The 18,511-nt window shown below is 37.7% G+C and overlaps 1 protein-coding gene and 1 pseudogene across 6 annotated transcripts in view; one reads left to right on the plus strand and one right to left on the minus strand.

Annotated features, from left to right (window-relative positions):
- The window catches only part of STYX (serine/threonine/tyrosine interacting protein), a 38,836-nt gene that overhangs the window by 11,661 nt on the left and 8,664 nt on the right, over positions 1 to 18,511 (minus strand). For 2 of the 5 annotated variants that reach the window (XM_089309697.1, XM_051822864.3), the window contains 8 exons: positions 17,855 to 17,952; positions 14,537 to 14,597; positions 14,141 to 14,177; positions 13,364 to 13,403; positions 13,217 to 13,267; positions 11,901 to 11,973; positions 5,974 to 6,067; positions 671 to 4,164 (listed from right to left, as the gene is read on the minus strand). In XM_089309697.1, coding sequence (XP_089165823.1) covers positions 4,091 to 4,164; positions 5,974 to 6,067; positions 11,901 to 11,973; positions 13,217 to 13,267; positions 13,364 to 13,403; positions 14,141 to 14,177; positions 14,537 to 14,539 — 372 coding nt within the window. In that variant the 5' untranslated portion in view covers positions 14,540 to 14,597; positions 17,855 to 17,952 and the 3' untranslated portion in view covers positions 671 to 4,090. Of the gene's footprint in view, positions 1 to 670; positions 4,165 to 5,973; positions 6,068 to 11,900; positions 11,974 to 13,216; positions 13,268 to 13,363; positions 13,404 to 14,140; positions 14,178 to 14,536; positions 14,598 to 17,854; positions 17,953 to 18,511 lie in introns of those variants that run through there. The other 3 variants (XM_089309696.1, XM_051822863.3, XM_089309695.1) reach the window with 2 other exon arrangements.
- On the plus strand, positions 6,076 to 11,275 carry LOC149122978 (protein-L-isoaspartate(D-aspartate) O-methyltransferase pseudogene; annotated as a pseudogene). The gene has a single exon (XR_016217810.1). The product of XR_016217810.1 is annotated as a protein-L-isoaspartate(D-aspartate) O-methyltransferase pseudogene (transcript).

Here is an 18,511-nt window from a genome sequence, read left to right on the forward strand (position 1 = left end):
AAATGGTGTCATCAAGGAGGAAAATGCTAATTTGATTTTAGCTTTGGTTAACAAAACCAGAGTTAGGACTTCCTTTATAAAGCCCTACTGAGTAAACTTGAATATGAAAAGAAGCTGATCAGACATTGAATATATCAACTATTTAACCATAGTTTTGGCAGTTTACTTAAGAAAAGGTTAAATGAAGTAACATTTGTGATTTTTACTGTGCCCCATGTTTTGTGTATCTGTATTCACTTACTTAAAATGTATTATAGTATCTCTGAAATCTGGCTGCATTTTATAATCAATGGCTTGTCACTGGTTAGTTTACAATATATTACCATTTAATGGTATCTAAAATAATGGTATAAGTGTGATAGGGTTTTATAAATGCAAAGAAGGTACTTGTGCAAGTCTTGAAATAGGTGGAAAACTGGATGACCTACCCTACAGCCACAAATTCACTTCCAACTGCAAACCTGTTCAATTAATCTTTAAAAATACACTTTAGCTAGAATTTGGAGCTTGTGTGGTCTACTGACCGTAATTTTTTTCCATACTGTTTCTGTAGCATACTCTCAAAATGGTCTAAATGTCTGATTTCATTTATCCTTCTTCTGTAGGAGTAAAGTTAGGTTACTTTTACCCAGCAGGTAACAATCTAAATAAAGAAATACTGAGGCATAAGCAGTATGAATGAGCTTTGCATTTTTTTTTTTTAGGTATAATGGCACAACATTTTAATACAACCACCAATCTTCACAAAATAATTTTAATACTTTGTGCCTAGGCTAGCAGCATCCTGCACTGTGACATTACTAGACATACATAAGCATTTTTTCCAAGTACAAATATTAAAAGCAGAATAATGTAAGCAATTGCCTATACAAAGATAAATAGACATTGTAGGTTATTTTCTTCTTGAATCATTTTTGCTGCATAGTAAATTGCAATTACATGTCAGTATAATGTTACTGATCTATAGAATACACTTGGAACTGTGAGGTATGGCAACTCCCTGTGAGAGAGCTAACATGTAAACCTGAATATTTTGAGTGAATTTGTTTAGCTGCCACAGATGGGAAAGACAAAGAAAATCCAGCCTTCGAAGACCCCAGAAACTTATTTTTCTAATAATAATAATAATAATAATAATATCATCCTCTAAAATCCTCAGCTTTTCCCTATCTTTTCCTTACTGGTTGGAATACCTTTTAATGGAGAAAGATAAAGTAAATATAGAAATGAAGCTATGTTTGTTATGGGATTGTGGATTAAGCCAGTTATTTAACAACAAAAAAAAAATCCGCCAGGTAACTGCTCATTTACTTTACATCAAGTTGAGAGCCTGATATATACATCTCAACTTTATAATTCAAGATTGCAGTTAAATATGTAATTCATTTGAATTACCATGGTAATAAGACAATTAGAAACCTTATATATTTTCAAAAAGGACATGCTTAACATTTTCTGACAAGACTTGTAAACGCAGATGAAGTCAAATATCCTCTCAAAATGAATGTTCTGCTCTAAAAGTTAAGTGGTTTAGAGTTGGTAGCAAAAACTATCATGGTTTAACTTTTCCATCATGGGATACATACAAAGGTAACTGCTGTTTAAACATCTAATCAGTAAGAAGTTAACATGAACCAGTTAACTGAAATTCAAAGGTAAAACTGCCATTCTATTTTGAATATCTTCAGTATTCAAGTTTCATACTTTTGAAAAGGACAAGAATGTAGTTTTGATATGCCCAGATTGTTTTATGTTAAAAACACATGGTCACTCACATTATTCAGATACTTGAGAAAATAATTCATGATTGGATAAACTTGGTTAATTTAACTTGCAAAATATCAGTGGAAGTATAGGAATTACATAAATGGAATCAAACACGACAAATGTTACGGGAAGAGCTTAGGTGAGTAGATCTAAGAAGCAGTTTGCAGTGTACATGAAGAAAGAACAGCCTCTTGATTTGTCCTCATTAGTATTGTACTCAAGATGACGGAAGTCCCTTTTCACTGCTTATGAGACTAACTTTAATATATAGTGCTGCACAGGCACTTTAGTGACAATATAAAAATTATAGTGGTTCTAAAAAGTGGGAAATGACCAGCTATAATTAAAAAAAAAAAAATAACAAATTTCTGTATTATTGGCCACATTACCAGAGAGGGCATGTCTATTTGTGAAAATAAACAAAAAAACCCTGCTAGTTGCTTCATTTCCAAAACATAATAATAATATGAAGCATCATCAGTTACTAGATTGAGAGATGTCTGCTGACCTATCCAACAGTTATTTATATACAGCAAAATTATGTTACCTGGTAGTTTACCAGCTGGAACTTTTGAACACCCAATGCAATCTTGACTCCACAAGACCACTACACCAAATGACCTAATCATACAACTGGATACTGGACCACAATGCGATTAATAGTATGTTTCAGGGCGGAGAGATCGAAGGGAAATCAGAAGAGGGAACTTCCTGGGTCAATAGGAATTAACTTTAATTAACAGAGCAATTTTAACTAATTCCCATTCTCCTACCATGCTGGATAAAAAAGCTCTCACTCTACTATTACACTATAGGAGGAATGCAAAGCAAGTAACTTGGTGTAATAGGTTACCTTGCATAGTACCTCTTGGTACCTAAGGGAATGTGTGACTATCATTCCCTCAGTAAAGCACCTCAAGAGAGGACCGAGAAACGTGATACATGGAGTTCTGTTTGTGCTAATGTCATCAACTATAAAAAGTTAAAAACACTCTTCTTCCTTCACTTCATACATAAAATAGCAAAATCAGTTTCTCTTAGAACAATTTTATACATATAAATAAAAACAGAACAAAAGATCCAAAGTGTCTTTGCTAATGCAAATTATGGGGGAAATTTGGATCAACTCATCGCAAAGAACTGATTACATCATCAATTTAAAATACACTGGCATCTCCCACAAATCACTTTTCCCTATAAATGCACCTTCCAAGAAAAGCTTGTCTGAGCTGGAACAATCTCACAGAATCATTTAGACAACATATAAGAGTAACTGGTTCCCTATTACAAATAATTTACCAAGGTTTCTTCAAGCCCCATACTTTCAATTTAAACTAACTTAATGGTTTGAAAAGAAATAAATTACAGAAAAATGTAAAGAACTTTTCACTGTTCTACATACTAATTTAGAGGTCATGAGGATTAAAATTTTTTTTAATGATACAAGGCACTTTTCCTTTTTTTTTTTTTTTGGGCTTCATTTAGAAAAAATAATGCTACATTGGTTTATTCTCCTTAAGACCATTTTGGACAAAGAAAAAAAGGGATAGGCAACTCTGAAAGGAACAAATACAACAATTGGCTTTTACAAAAAAAAAAAGGGGGGCGGGGACCTAACACTATCCTTGTTTTTTGAGTATCAGATACTATAAAGCATAACATCTTCCTTTCATCATTTTTTTTCTATAGGAGAAACAAATCAGGAAGGTAACAGGAAAGGAAGCACTCATTAACTGGATTATGTTAAAGTAACAATAGTTAGCTAATGTCATGATTTAAAGATTGTTAATAAGGGACAAGAAGTTTACAAAGAAGCAAATGGCAGAATCTTGCATTTTGTTAATGTTTCTGTAAGAAGCTCCACCCTACAACTGAACTGTAAAAGTTATCTTAAAAATGTAATATATAGAACACAAAATGAATTTTTAGCAAACTTTTAGGAAATTCTCTTTATAAATTACCCAGATTTTATAAACAAATCCCCCCTAACTTGCATTTTGTTTAAAGTAATAACTATATCATACAAACAAATTTCAAGTATGAAAGTGCATTATTGCAATAATACCTCTTTGCAAGTCCAAAATTCTTGGTTTATAATAAAACTGTAAAGTTTTTTTCTTTTTTTTTAAGGAGTAAAACCATCAGTGCCATCTACAGCAGAAGTCCCACATCTTCACACGCTGCTCACAGACTGCAGAGAACCATGTCTGGAAGCAACATATAACCAAAAAAATCTACTTGTGTTTTTACCAGTTTATGTTATTATTATCTCTATTTTCTTCTTTCTAAACAGAAATTCACACTCTACAGTGTTCCTCTTGCTTCAACCATTCTGTGCAGTTGCCACTTGCATGTTTCCAAAGTCATCATCTTCTTCATGTGTTCTCTTCAAACTGCCTAAAAGTTATTGCATGAACACAACAAAGGGAACTTAAATTCATATTACAGTGTTACAGCCAGTAAAAATATGTTCTTCATGATGTGATACCAAGTACAGACTATGAAGATTCCATGACTGAATTTATAGCAAATTTTAATAACATTTGACTTAAAACATAACTTTCTTCTGTGGGAATAGAACCAACAAAGGCCTTGGTACAAGAAAAATACCACTATTAGAAATCCTTTTATGAGCTGGCGCCACAGCTCAATAGGCTAATCCTCCGCCTTGCGGCGCCGGCACACCGGATTCTAGTCCCAGTCGGGGTGCCGGATTCTGTCCCGGTTGCCCCTCTTCCAGGCCAGCTCTCTGCTGTGGCCTGGGAGTGCAGTGGAGGATGGCCCAAGTCCTTGGGCCCTGCACCCACATGGGAGACCAGGAGAAGCACCTGGCTCCTGGCTTTGGATCAGCGCAGTGCGCTGGCCGCAGCGCGCCGGCCACGGCAGCCATTGGAGGATGAACCCATGGCAAAAAAAAATGAAGACTTTTCTCTCTGTCTCTCTCACTGTCCACTCTGCCTGTCAAAAAAAAAAAAAAATCCTTTTATGAAGCTAAGTCCGGCCACAATGTATAGAACATTCCAAATACCAAGAGTCTGGATAGGAGGCAATATGGATCTTAACTAGATTGGAGTTAAGCGCATCATTAAAAAAGGGGGAAGGGATTTTGAAGATACTGTGGAAACAGACCCCACAGGAATACAAAGTGATTAGAGGTGGCAAAGGAAAGACAAGACACAATGATCACTAGAAGTTGAACTCAGGAATGGATACATATATAGCTTTATCAGTCCATGTACTTTTGCTGCAGTACAGTGCAGACTTCTGGACCTGTGGATCAATCACCTATGTTCAATTTCGAGGTGAATACTAATCAAGTATATAACCTGTTCTTCCTACTATAAGGCCAGTTTTGGTTCTAATCCTAATGAACTCTAAACATGCTTTCATGTGTTCACCACCCTTTATTTTGAGTAAGATCACACAAATGTGTTTAGGGCCCCTTCTCCAGGCTGACTCCTCTTATTAATTATTTTATTATTTTATTCATTTATTTTAATCATTTCAATCCAATTAATTGGAAGTTAACTTAAAACAGGTAGATATCTTCCCCCCAGCATATTCTGGTTGACTAGGCACAGTGGCATAAATAAGTGTAAGCTCAAAGTTTTCTAAACAATTTAAATTATTCAATGTAAGATGTAGGGAACTGGAGCTGGCACTGTGGCATAGTGGGTCAAGCTGCCACCTGCAACACCAGCATCCCATATGGGCATCCATTCCAATCCAGGTCTCTGCTGAGGTGCCTGGGAAAGCTGCAGAAAGTGGCCAAAGCACTTAGGCACCTAACACCCATGTGGGAGACCCAAAGGAATACCCAGACCCTTGGCTTCAGCCTGGCCTAGCCCTGACCATTACAGCCATTTGGGGGAGTAAACCTGTAGACAGAAGAGTTTCTTTTTCTTTCTGTCTCTCATCAGCAGAAGATAGCCCAAGTGGTTGGGCCCCAGCACCCATATAGGAGACCAGAATGAAGCTCCTGACTCCTGGCTCTGGTCTGGCCCAGGCCTGGCTGTCGCAGCTATTTAGAGTTTACAACTTTGTAAACCAGTGGATGAAGATGTCTCTGCATCTGCCTCTCTGTAACTCTTTCAAATAAATAAATAAGTCTTAAAAAAATAAATAAATAAATAAAAAACCAGTGAACAATGTATGCGTTTTTCTCATCTTTCTCCTCAAATTTCTCCCAAAGGAATTAATCCTTACCTGTAGTTCCAGAATGAACAGATAATGATCTTTCTATCTGAAGTGGTGACATCATCTGTATTGTTAATTTTGCTAGATAGATGGCTTCATATTCCTGAAAGGTATTTTAATTAACATGAATATGCATCTTGGCTACCCAAAACATGATTAATGTAGACATTATTGATATTCTTAGTTTACACTGAAAAATCAGATATCATCTTGTTGTAAGAGAAACAGAGGTTTAGAATTCCTGTCTCATAATTTCACAACTACTGGTAACTATAAATCAATTCACACAAATAGCCTGCACTAAGCTATTGCATACTACAATGCCAGTCTATGTGTCTTCTGCCAGCAGCCTCTAGCTACAATTACTTGATTTCATCTGTTTAACACCATAAACCTATACCAGCAATTTCATAAAATGATTGAGAGATTAAAATGAAATGAAACTCGGTAGGGGTAGGCATTGGGTATGGCGGTACAGCCACCACTTGCAATGCTGGGATCTCATATCCAAGCGCTAGTTAAGAGTCCCGGTTACTCTGCTTCCAATCAGGCTCCCTTGTAATGTGCCTGGGAAAGCAGCAGAAAATGACCCAATTACTTGGGCCCTTGCTGACCATATAACAGACCAGAATGGAGTCCCTGGCTCTTGGCTTAGAACTAGCCCAGACCTGGATGTTGTAAGCATTTGGGGGGTGAACCAGCAGATCAAAGACCTCTCCCAGTTTCTCCCTCTCTCTGTTGCTCTCCCTTTTTTTAAAAAAATATTGATTTACTTATTTGAAAAATAGAGTGGGAGAGACATTAATCTTCGATCTGGTTCACTCCTCAAGTGGCTGCAACAGCCAGAGCAGGGCAAGTCTGAAGCCAGGAGCTTCTTCTGGGTTTCCTTCATGGGTGCAGGGGCCCAAGGACTTGGGCCATCTTTTGCTGGTTTCCCAGCTGCATTAGCAGGGAGCTAGATGGGAAGTGGAGCAGCAGGGTCTTGAACTGGTACCCATATGAGATGCCAGTGGCGGGAGTTTTACCCATGCCACAGCACTGGCCCCTGTTCTGCCTTTCAAACAAAATAAATATTAAAAGAATAAAATTCAGTAAAAATAAAATACTTGTTGTAAAACACTCAAATTAGCATCACATTCTAGTATATATTTAAAGTTTGTTGAGTGGCGGTGGCAATGGCAATAAAAGTGGCTACAGCGAGGACACGAGCAGGGTAGTGACCATGAGGGAGGTGATTTCGTTCTTAGTGAAACTTTTGGGGCCCATCACTGCACTGAAGTTGGTTCTGTACCTGCTCTGAGTGTGCTTAGTGATGGCCTGGAAATCCAGTGGTGCCAGCCACTTGTAGCTAGTCCACATCTCCACAAAAATGGTATCATAAAGACAGATAAAGTGTTTGAAGTTATGCTGGCTACAAATCGCTCCCACTAGGCAAAATGTAACCCTTATATGAATTCTCCACAACCCATAGGTTTCCAAGCAACAATCATTGCTCCATAAACATATGTATATGCACTAGAACTTCTATTTGATCTATTACATGAAGGAGCTAAAGCTCTTGATGTAAGATTGGAAGTGGAACCCTTACTACATGTTTTGCACGTATCGTGGGATGTAGTGGAAAAGTCACAGGAATAGGAATTGATCACATTAAAGAGCTAACAGATGACTCAATAAACAGTGTCAGAAAGGATGATGCAACACTTTTGTCTTCAGGGAGAGTGCAACTGGTTGTGGGGGATGGGCAAATGGGCCATGCTGAAGAAGCCCGGGACAATGCTGTTCATGTAGGAGCTGCAGCCCTTGGCACTAACAGACCAGTTAAAGCCTGGTAGAAGACTGATACTGCCAGTTGGTTCTGCTGGTGGAAACCAAATGTTGAAGCAGTATAAGCTACAAGATGGCAGTGTCAGACCTTTCATGGGGTCACCTGTGCCTTTCACAGATAAAGAAAAGCAGTGGTCTAGGTGGCAGTGATTTTTACCTTCTTCCCCACATGTGACAGACGAACTCTGGGAGCGTCAGCTTGACCAGCCTATGGTATTTCAGTGGACTGCTCATCTCAGTGCTCGAAGCTTTTTGTAAACAGCATCACAGTTTTGGACTTTGTCACACTATTATTTTCAGCATGAAAATGTGTGGTTTGTAGGGTTTTCTAATTCTTCGGAGGCACATAGCCCAGCTGGCAGAAGAAGGCTGCAGAACAGGACTGCCTGTGTTACTGCTTTCACATGCCCACAGTACACTTTAAATAGGAAAAGGAGGGGGTCTGCAAAAAGGAAAATCTTAGCTTATGACTGATTGAGGAGTAGTTTTCCTTTTCTTAGACACTTAATTTTGTTCTGATGTTAATGTATCAGATTTCTTCTGTGTTATAACACCACCATTCACAAGTTAAGATTCTCGGTATTTGGATGTCCTTTAGATAGTACTAAGAAAATAGAGATGAGCTTTCTTTTTAAAGCTTTTGATGTGGTGTCATAGAATAGCATGTTGTAGATACATTCAGCTGCTTTGTTATCTAGGCATCTGTAAACACTGAAGCTTAAGACGGCAGGTAAGCACTCTGCTGTACACATTGGACATAACTGTCATAGTTTGTTCTTTCTCTCTAAAAGTGATAGGAGACTTGTAGCTTAGTGTTTTTTTGTGTGTTTCTAATTTGCTACTGATAATGTATATAATCTGATAATATATATAATGCTGTGTAAACTGTGTTCTTATTGCAGTTTATGCAGTGCTGCTTTGCCAAAGTTCAAAGCAAAAAAAAAAAAAAGTTTGTTTTTTATTTAATTGAAAAGAAGAGCAACACAGAATGAGAGAGAAAGCTAGAGATCTTCCATTTTCTGATTCACTCCTAAAAGGCCTGCAACAGCTAGGGCTGGGGCAGGCTGAAGCTAGGTGAACATGGAAATCTGTCCTGGCCTCCTAAGTGGGTGGCTGGAATTCAAGTACGTAAGCCATCGTTAGCTATCTCCCCTGGTGGCCTATAGTAGGAATCCGGATCAGAAGGGCAGGTTGGAGCGGCACTCCAATACAGGAGTCAGGTGTCCCAAGCAATGGCCTAAATCTACTACACCACAATGCCCACCCCTAGTTATGTATAATAGGCTTTCTAAAGCCTTAATGATTTAAGTGTTCCGCTTCAGGTAAAGATGTGGTTATAAACGTTGTTGCTATGGTACTGAGGGTTAAGTTGCAGTGTGTGGCATTGCCATCCCATATGGGTTCCGGTTCAAGTCCTGGCTGTTCCACTTCTGATCCAACGCCCTGCCTGCAAAGCAGCAGAAGATGGCCCAAGTGCTTGGGCCTCTGTACCTACATGCAGGACCCAGATGAAGCTCCTGGCTCCTAGCTTTGGCTTTATCCAGCCCTGGCTGTTGCAGCCATCTGGAGAGTTAATCAGTAGACAAAGGATCTTTCTCTCTCCATTTGTCTGTCTCTCTCTCTGTTACTCTGATTTTCAAGTATGAAATAAATAAATCTTTAAAAAAAATGTGGTAATAAAGGTATTTCTGTTCTATTTTTTTTTTTTTTTTTTTTTTTTTGACAGGCAGAGTTAGATGGTGAGAGAGAGAGACAGAGAGAAAGGTCTTCCTTCTGTTGGTTCACTCCCCAAATGGCCACCACAGCATGCGCTGTGCCGATCCGAACCCAGGAGCCAGGTGCTTCCTCCTGGTCTCCCATGTGGGTACAGGGCCCAAGCACTTGGGCCATCCTCCACTGCCTTCCTGGGCCCCAGCAGAGAGCTGGACTGGAAGAGGAGTAACCAGGACTAGAACCTGGTACCCATATGGATGCCGGCGCCACAGGCGGAGGATTAACCAAGTGAGCCACGGCACCGGCCCCTCTGTTCTATTCATTCTAAGAACTAGAAAAATATTTGGAGCTGGCACTGTGACACAGTGAGTTAAGCCACTGCCATCCCAGTTCCAGTTCTGGCTACTTAGTTTGTGATCCAGCTTCCTGGGAAAGCAGATGATGGTCCAAGTGCTTGGACCCCTGCCACCCACGTGGGAGACCTGGATGAAGTTCCAAGCTCCTGGCTTTGGCCTGGCCCAGTCCCAGCCATTGCAGCCCTTTGGGGAGTAAAGAAGCAGATGTAAGACCTCTCTCTATATAACTCTGCCTAAAAAGTAAACATTTCTTTAAAAATATTAATAATTAAATCAAGGATAAGTGAAGTATCATAACTACAGTCATAACATCACTATTTTGATACAAGGAACATCCAATGAAGAAGAAACTAGAACTAAAAATTTAAAATGTCAAGTCTTTCTTAACTATGCCTTCCAATACATTTCATACCAAAAATAAGAATCCCTCAGAAAAATTTAGAGAGAATATGAATGAAGGGGGGTTGGTGCTATGGCACTGTACATTAATCCTCCACCTGCAGCTCTGTATCCCATATGGGCACCGGTTCTAATCCCGGCTGCTCCTTTTCCAATTCAGCTCTCCGCTATGGCCTGGGAAAGCAGCAGAAGATGGACAGATGGACCAAGTGCTTGGGACTCTGCACTAGTGTGGGAGACCCAGAGGAAGCTCCTGGTTTCAGACTGGCACAGCTCCAGCTGTTGCGGCCATTTGTGGAGTGAACCAGTGGAGAGAAGACCTCTGTCTCCTCTCCCTCTCACTTGTCTGTAACACTACCTACCAAATAAATAAATAAGATCTTTAAAGAAATAAAAAAGAATATGAATGAGGGGACTCTGAGAAATTTCATAAATTGTATAAAATTATAGTATTTAAATGTTCATAGATGTAGCAATAAAGAGATCAACTGAATAAAATACAAGGTCCAGAACCAGATTCAGATATAGATCAGAATTTGATATAGAATAAAAATTGTGGGGCTGGCATTGTGGTGTAGCATGTTAAGGAGTCAGCTGCAACATGGCATCCCATACGGGCACCAGTTCCAGTTCCAGCTGCTCCATTTCTGATCCAGCTCCGTGCTAATGTGCCAGGGAAAGCAGTGAAGGTTGTCCCAGCACTTGGGTCCTTGCCACCCATGGGAGACACCTGGATGAAGCTCTTGGCACCTGGCTTCGGCCTGGCCCGGCCCTAGCCATTGCAGCCATTTGGGGAGTGAACTATCAGATGGAAGATCTCACTTTCTGTCTCTCCCTTTCTCTGTCACTCTGCCTTTCAAATAAGTAAATACATCTGCCATAATCTGCAGATTAAGCCGCCACCTGCAATGCCAGCATCCCATATGGATCCAGCTCTCTGCTAATGTGCCCCCGCACCCTTGTGGGAGACCTAGATGAAGTATCCCTGGCTCCTGGCTTTAGTATGGCCCAGCCCCGGCTGTTGCAACCATTTGAGTGAACCAGCAGATGGAAGATATCTCTCTCTGTATCTCATTCTCAAATGCTGCTTTTCAAAAAAAAATATATATATATATATATTTATATATATATATATACTTCCTTAACATACAAAAGTTCTTAGAAACCAATGAAAAAAAAGCTTAATAACCTGATAGAAAAAAGGGCAAAGAATATCAATATCAGTTAACAGAAAAATAACACAAACATAGCACAAGAGGTTCAAACTCATTCAAAGGGCAGCAAATTAAAACTATAAGGAATTGATACTTTTACTACCATGATTGCAATCATCAAGATTTGCTGAATAACTGGCTACTGGAGTAACTACAGTACCAGAAAACAAGCACTCCCTGTCTTCTGGTAAGTTTACATTATTCTGTCCTTTTTAGAGGCACTTAGGCAACACTTACCAAACTTCGAATGTACTAACCCACCAATTCTACTTAGATTAATTTTTTAAAAAAGCATATTCACACATGTAAACAAAGACGTACCTACCTATCAGGATGTCTTAACTGGCGTCTTAACCTTAACATCCACCCTGTACAAAATATTTTAATTGTCCTGATTTCTTACTACCTGAAAGAGGAGAAAAATTACCTGAAGTTGATGTACAAATCCAACATTAGGATTAATACAAAATCTTCTTTCTTGAACATAAGCAAATGCATCTCTGCCAATAGAAAATTAATGTGATTATTTTATGAATTAGTGAAGTTTCCCAGAATTACCTAAACAGGAATCTTTCCTACAAATCTACCAAAGAAACAACACCCTAATCATACAGCATAACACTACAGAAGGTAGTCAGGGAAAAGTCCAGTTAGACTAAATATCACAATCCACTGTTCACTAGCTGTATCACTTGGGAGAAACTTACTCAACTTCTGTAGGGATCATCTTTCTCATGGATAGTGTAAAGTCCAGTAAGGGACATTAACTCTCTTTTCAATGAAATAAATAAAAATTTAAATTCAGGCACTACGTTAATCCTCCACTTGCAGTGCCAGTATCCTATATGGACACCAATTCTAGTCCTGGCTGCTCCTCTTCCAATCCAGCTCCCCGAAATGGCCTGGGAAAGCAGCAGAAGATGGCTCAAGTGCTTGGGCACCTGCACCCACGTGGAGACTGGGAAGAAGCTCCTGCTCCTGGCTTCGGTTCGGCCCAGCTCCAGCCATTGCAACCATTTGGAGAATGAATCAGCGGATGGAAGACCTTTCTCTCTGTCCCTCTGTCTCTATTTCTCAAATAAATACATAAAATCTTTTTAAAAATTTTTGAATTCAAATTATATACCTTTAAGAACTTGTAGTTTAAGGAGTGTAACAGAAAGGGTTGCCAATGATTATTTAAGATATCAAACTTGTACAGTGAAAGAAACAGAAATGTTTAACTCTACTGCCTAGGCTTCTGCTTTATTTTGGAGAAAGAAGCTCATGACCAACCCTAACCCCCTTTAAATCTGTAAACTATGCTGGGAAAAGATGAGTTTCAATAAGACTACCCTTATCTAAAGAGGCTACAAACAACTAAGTAATTTTTCACCTGTTTATAAAGGGAAACATAATTAGCCACACTCCATTTGTATCTCATAGTTTTTAACCACAGGCTACCAATTGCCTAGAAGTAAGTAGTTTTCCATGGATTATTCCATCCATGTTACCTTGTCTTCTTAAAATACCAGTTAAGATAGCACTAGTGCCACAAAGCCATAAAAAGATTAGCTTCAGCAGGTCTATGCAAGGTAGGAAGTTAGGTTAAAAGATTAACCATGGGATAGAAGGGCATGCCACGTTAAACATGAATCCACTATTTAAAAAAAAAGGAAAACATCACAGCTCTCAAACCATCTCCATTCAACTTTATTTTAATGGGAATTTAAATTGTGGCTAAGTTTTACAGTACTTTCTTACCTGTATTTCATTCCAAAAGTTTCCATAAGGTATGCAATAACAAAGGCAGCACTGAAGAGAAGGGAAAAATATTATAAGAAACAGAAAAACAGAAAATACAACTCACTAATTAAAAACATTAAAGAAAGATTATCTCTAACTTCTTACCTTCTGGAGATCCCTGCATTTCCATGGACAAGAACTTTCCCTGAAAAATAGTTACTCTGATTTTTAAAAACCACTGAGTCAGAAGCAGCTGAAATGTCTTAAAGCTATGTAGCATACCATAACAAAGTAAGTATTTCATAAACATTTTAAATAACAAACATATTACCTTGGCTATTTACTTTCAGGTATTCACTATTTATTTATTTTAACTGTATAGAAAATAAAACACTTTTAGATAAATTAAATTTAAAGCTTACAGAGAATTTGAAAATAATTTTGTAAGGTTATTTTAGTCTTTGTTACTTGAGGCCAGAGAAAGAGTGAGAGACTGATTTTCCATCTGCTGGTTTACTCCTCAAGTATCTACCACAGGTGGGGTTAGACCAAGCCACACCCAGGAGCCTGGACCTCCATCTGGGTTTCCCCTGTGGTTGGTAGGAACCCAAGTACCTGACCTATCACCAAACCGAACATTAGCAAGTAGCTGGCAACAGAAGCAGAGCTGGCATTGGAACCCAGGCATTGCAATACGAGATGCAGGTGACCCAAGTGATGTCTAAATCACTACAGTAAATGCCTGCCCTATAGAATTATTTCGAAACAGCTATCCAAATTAAAGTACTGGGAAAATAAAACTTTAGCAGTATTCTATTACATACAGTTGCAACTTTCATAAACCACATTCAAGATAAATACCAATAAAGGTAAAAAATTAACTGTAATAAATCATCTCATAAAAGCAAGCATTAGCTAATAAGTAAAAGAAACAGTATTTACCTCCAGTTTGTAAGCTCCCATCAATAAATTCTTTAGTCTGAAGGTAAAAGTCAGTATGTTACAATAAAGCAGGTATATTAGCATAAGCATACATATAGTGAAACAGAATGAAATTTACTGAAAACAATTTTGTGCTATTTATAATTCAAGAACTTCCAAAATGCTACCAATACAGCTAGTACAAGTTAAAAAAATTAAAAAGCTAAAATTTAATTTGAATTTAACAGAGTATAAATTTCTCAGATTTCTTGAGATAATAAAAATTGTTACATAAATAATTAATTTCTTTCAAAAGCCAGCCTCAAAATTTTGTGGTCATAACAGGGTAAAAGTAGTAAGTTTTAGAATCACAAATAAGACAAATCATAAATCTCAAATGATAATAATGATACTTACCATAGGGAAAAAACGTATTATATTTTCAACTGGATTATCTGCAATATCCAAGACTAAATACCTAAAAATAGAATATTTTGCGATAAAGCACTTTCAGAAAAAACTCATTATATAAAAAATAACTGCATATTTCTTGATAACCATGGAAAAGAATGTAAAACACTTTTTAGAGTATCAAATTGCTAAGAATTGGGAAACAGATTTTATATTGCTTGAGGGTAGAGCATTCAAAGCCTTAAATAACATGCTAACATTTCTCATATTTTAGAAAGACAAAAATTGATCTAGTTAGAGAAATAAGCAGGAAGAAACTTTCCTCTAAATCAGACCAGATCTTGAAAACGAAGATGAAAGTGCCTGCACCCCTGACTGTTGATTCTTCCATTCCTAATGTAAGATGATTGTTCTCGAAGTGGCCCTGTGAACTCCTTGTAATCTTACAAGAAATTTCATTTCACAGGAAGCTCAAAGTATGAAAGAGGAGCCAAAAGACATCTGATGGAACCATGAGGCAAACATTCAGTTTGAACTCATCTTCAGCAAAGCAAAAAAAAAAAAAAAAAAAAAAGGCAAAAAAAAAAAGCTAAGATCTGTCATGAAATTTTATACTTTAAAAAAATTTTAAAATAAGCCATTAATATGCTGTTGTATTCAACTTCAACTAATTTTCATTTTTATTTGGAAGTCAGAGACAGAGATCTTCCATCTACTGATTCAATCCTCAAATGCCCACAACAGCCAGGGCTGGATCGGCACAAAGCCAGGAGACAGGAACTCCACCCAGGTTTCCCCTGTGGGTGGAAGGGAACTGTACTTGAGCAGTCATCTGATGACTCCAACGATGTGTATTAGCAGGACTGGGGAGCAGATGTGACCTGAACCAGGCACACTCACCTGCGGTGTCTGCATTCCAAGTGGCAACTTAACCACAGCACCAAATGCCCATCTCTGAAAAGCTTATTTATAACCTATCCAAATCACCTTTTTATTAATACAACATGGGTAATTAACTAAAGTATGAAGTCAGTTCCTAAAATCAATTTGCTTTAAAAATTGTAGCTTTTCAATGATCTTCAAGGTATAGCAACTTTATTAACTGCAGAGCTTAATACAGAAAAGCTAAAGCTCAGGATCTAAGGAAAATCCTACGTATAAACTACAAATATTCCAACACTTGTATCTGAAAGTGACTAGACCTCACTGTTGAACCAGGACCCAAAATACTATTACTAAAAACAAAAATTCTATGCAAGCTAGAAACATTGACATATTAAAACACAAAATTCTGATTTTCTTTAATACATATATCTACATGTGTGCATACACAGTACATCTACACAAAAAAGAAAAACTGGGGTGAGACTTGTGGAGCAGCTGGTTGAGCCCTCGCTTGGGACGCCCACATCCCATATCAGAGTGCAGGTTCAAGTACTGGCTACTTCTTTTCTGATCTAGCTGCCTAACGCTCCTGGGAAACAGAGGATGATGGTTCAAGTACTTGAATTCCTGCATCCACATGGGAGATCCTCATTCCTGGCTTCAGCCTGACACAGCCTAGTCTATACAGCCATTTAGGGTGTGACCTAGTGAGTGGGAAATGTCATTCAAATAAATAAATAAACCTTAAAAAAAAAAAAAGGATTTGAAAAAATGCAAGATTTTATAAGAATATATTTTTAAAAAATATTTGTGTATTTATTTGAAGGACAGAGCTAGAGAAAGAGAGAGATAAAGATATCTTCCATCTGCTGGTTCACCCCCAAAATGGCCACAACAGTACATGGGACAGTACAAAACCAGGAGCTTCTTCTGGGTCCACGTGAGCGCAGAGGCCCAAGCACTTGGGCCACCTTCCACTGATTTCCTAGGCACATTAGCAGGGAGCTGGATTGGAAGTGGAACAACCAGGAATTAAAGCATTGCCCATACTGGATGTCGGCACCACAGGTGGCAGCTTTACCTGCTGCAACACAGCACCAGCTCTCAGACACTTCTTTTTAAAAACCTTTTATTAATTAAAAACTGCACACATGGCAAAAATTTTAATATAGTATGAAAACACAGAAAATGAAAAATCCTTCTACCAATGTAGAGTCTGAACTTTCCTTCTAAAAAGGCAACTACCACCAAGCAGTTTTGGTCCAGAAATTTTCTATGCATATAAAATGTGTATTTGTGAACGCACTGGCAGTATACACATTTCTATAGTCTTCTTTTTTCACTTAATGAATCTGGGAGATTGTTCCAAACCAACACGAACAAATACATTGCTTCTTGTGGTGACATATTCTATTTTACGTTCATACAATGTATTTCAGTGTCATTTATTTATGGATATTTGTAGGCTGCTTTCAGTTTTACAAATAATTGAACATTAAAATATTGTTATCACAGATGCTTTATAAAGGTATAGAGTATCTCCAGAGAGATATTCAAGGCAGAGTTACTAGAAACTTTCAGAAGAGATGCTAGTTGGTTGGGATAAGAGAGACTGGCTTTCACTAGTTCTTTATGTACCTTTTCACCTTTGTCAACACTAAAAGCCACCAGATACTCATCCACACTTATCCCAAGACACATGAGAAAGTTGAACATTTTCACTTCAAGACTGTGAAAAACAAAAAATGTTTATAATTTTGTCCTAGAGAAGTCCCAATGAAAGAGTCACACTCATGCACTTGACCATGGGAATGTAAAGTGACACAACTAGATGACAGTCTGCAGTATCTATCAAAACCTAAGATGTTCATATTCTGAGATGCAGCAACTCTACTTCTATAAATTTATCCTACCAATATACTCACAAATGAACTACATGGTATGTCCAGACACAGTCATTATATTCTGTACCTATATTAGTAAAAGTGTTGAAACAATCTAAATGCTCAAAAATAGCAAGTTGATTGAATAAGTCTTTATAGTATATAAAATAGCTTTGCAAGTACTAATATAAAGTAATCTTCAAAAACTACAAAGTAAAAAAAGGCCAGCATACAATTCCTAAACAGGAATATGCTTACATAGTTACATGTAACTCTGGGAGGATACTCATTAGAGGAGTTAAAGGTAGACACTTCTAGGGAAGAGAGCTGAGTACGTAGGGGACAGGAACAGGAAGCCTAGTTTCTTTCGAACCTTTCAAATTCTACGTTATAAGCATAATATTTAAATTAAATTTAAATTACATACTTCATGAACCATCTTTACAAAACAGATACATACAGAAGAAAGTCTTACTGTATAAAATAAACTTAAAATAAAACCACTATTATGTCTACTATCCTTAATGATTTTCTAAATGTTAACAATAATTCTTACCTAAATAATTGTTGAAAGTTTGGTTTAATAAAGTTTGCTTCAATATTTTGTCGTATGCAAATTATATGGGTTATTCCATGTTTCTGTAGTATAGGTAGCTGTAAAAAGAGGGGATGGTCAAGGAAGAGAAATAGTTTATAACATAAACTATCCTCTTACTGCAATACAGAAGTGCTGAGAATACACATGACCCACATCTGAGCCTTAAAGAACACAAAATTAAAGCTAATTTTACTTGGGAAATGGCTCTCTCACTATATACTGCATTTTAAAAGCATTGAGCTTGGAATCCTGACAGCCCAAGCTAGAAATCCTAGATCAGCTAACCTTATCCCTGCAGCTCCATCTCCTCATGTGACAGTGGGGAAAACATGTCTGTCTCTGAATGCTTTTGAAAAATTCTGAGATAGCATAAATATATGTATGGTGCCTGACAGAGCCTGGAACATATGGCAAATGTTTAGTAAATAGTAGCTATACACATTGACTGCAACCCTAATTCTTTACTGGGGTCTATTAAGATATAAATAGTTAAATAACAGTATTTATTTTATCAATATCACTGACCTGGTTAATGGCAATATCAGAGCCCAAATATCTAACTCCCTGTCTCACCCAGTATACCTTTTCTATCAAGTCAGAATTAATTTTATAACT

This window comes from Oryctolagus cuniculus, chromosome 12 (genome assembly GCF_051225735.1).
Source record: "Oryctolagus cuniculus isolate XC-2025 breed Fujian yellow rabbit chromosome 12, ASM5122573v1, whole genome shotgun sequence".
Lineage (NCBI taxonomy): Eukaryota > Metazoa > Chordata > Mammalia > Lagomorpha > Leporidae > Oryctolagus > Oryctolagus cuniculus.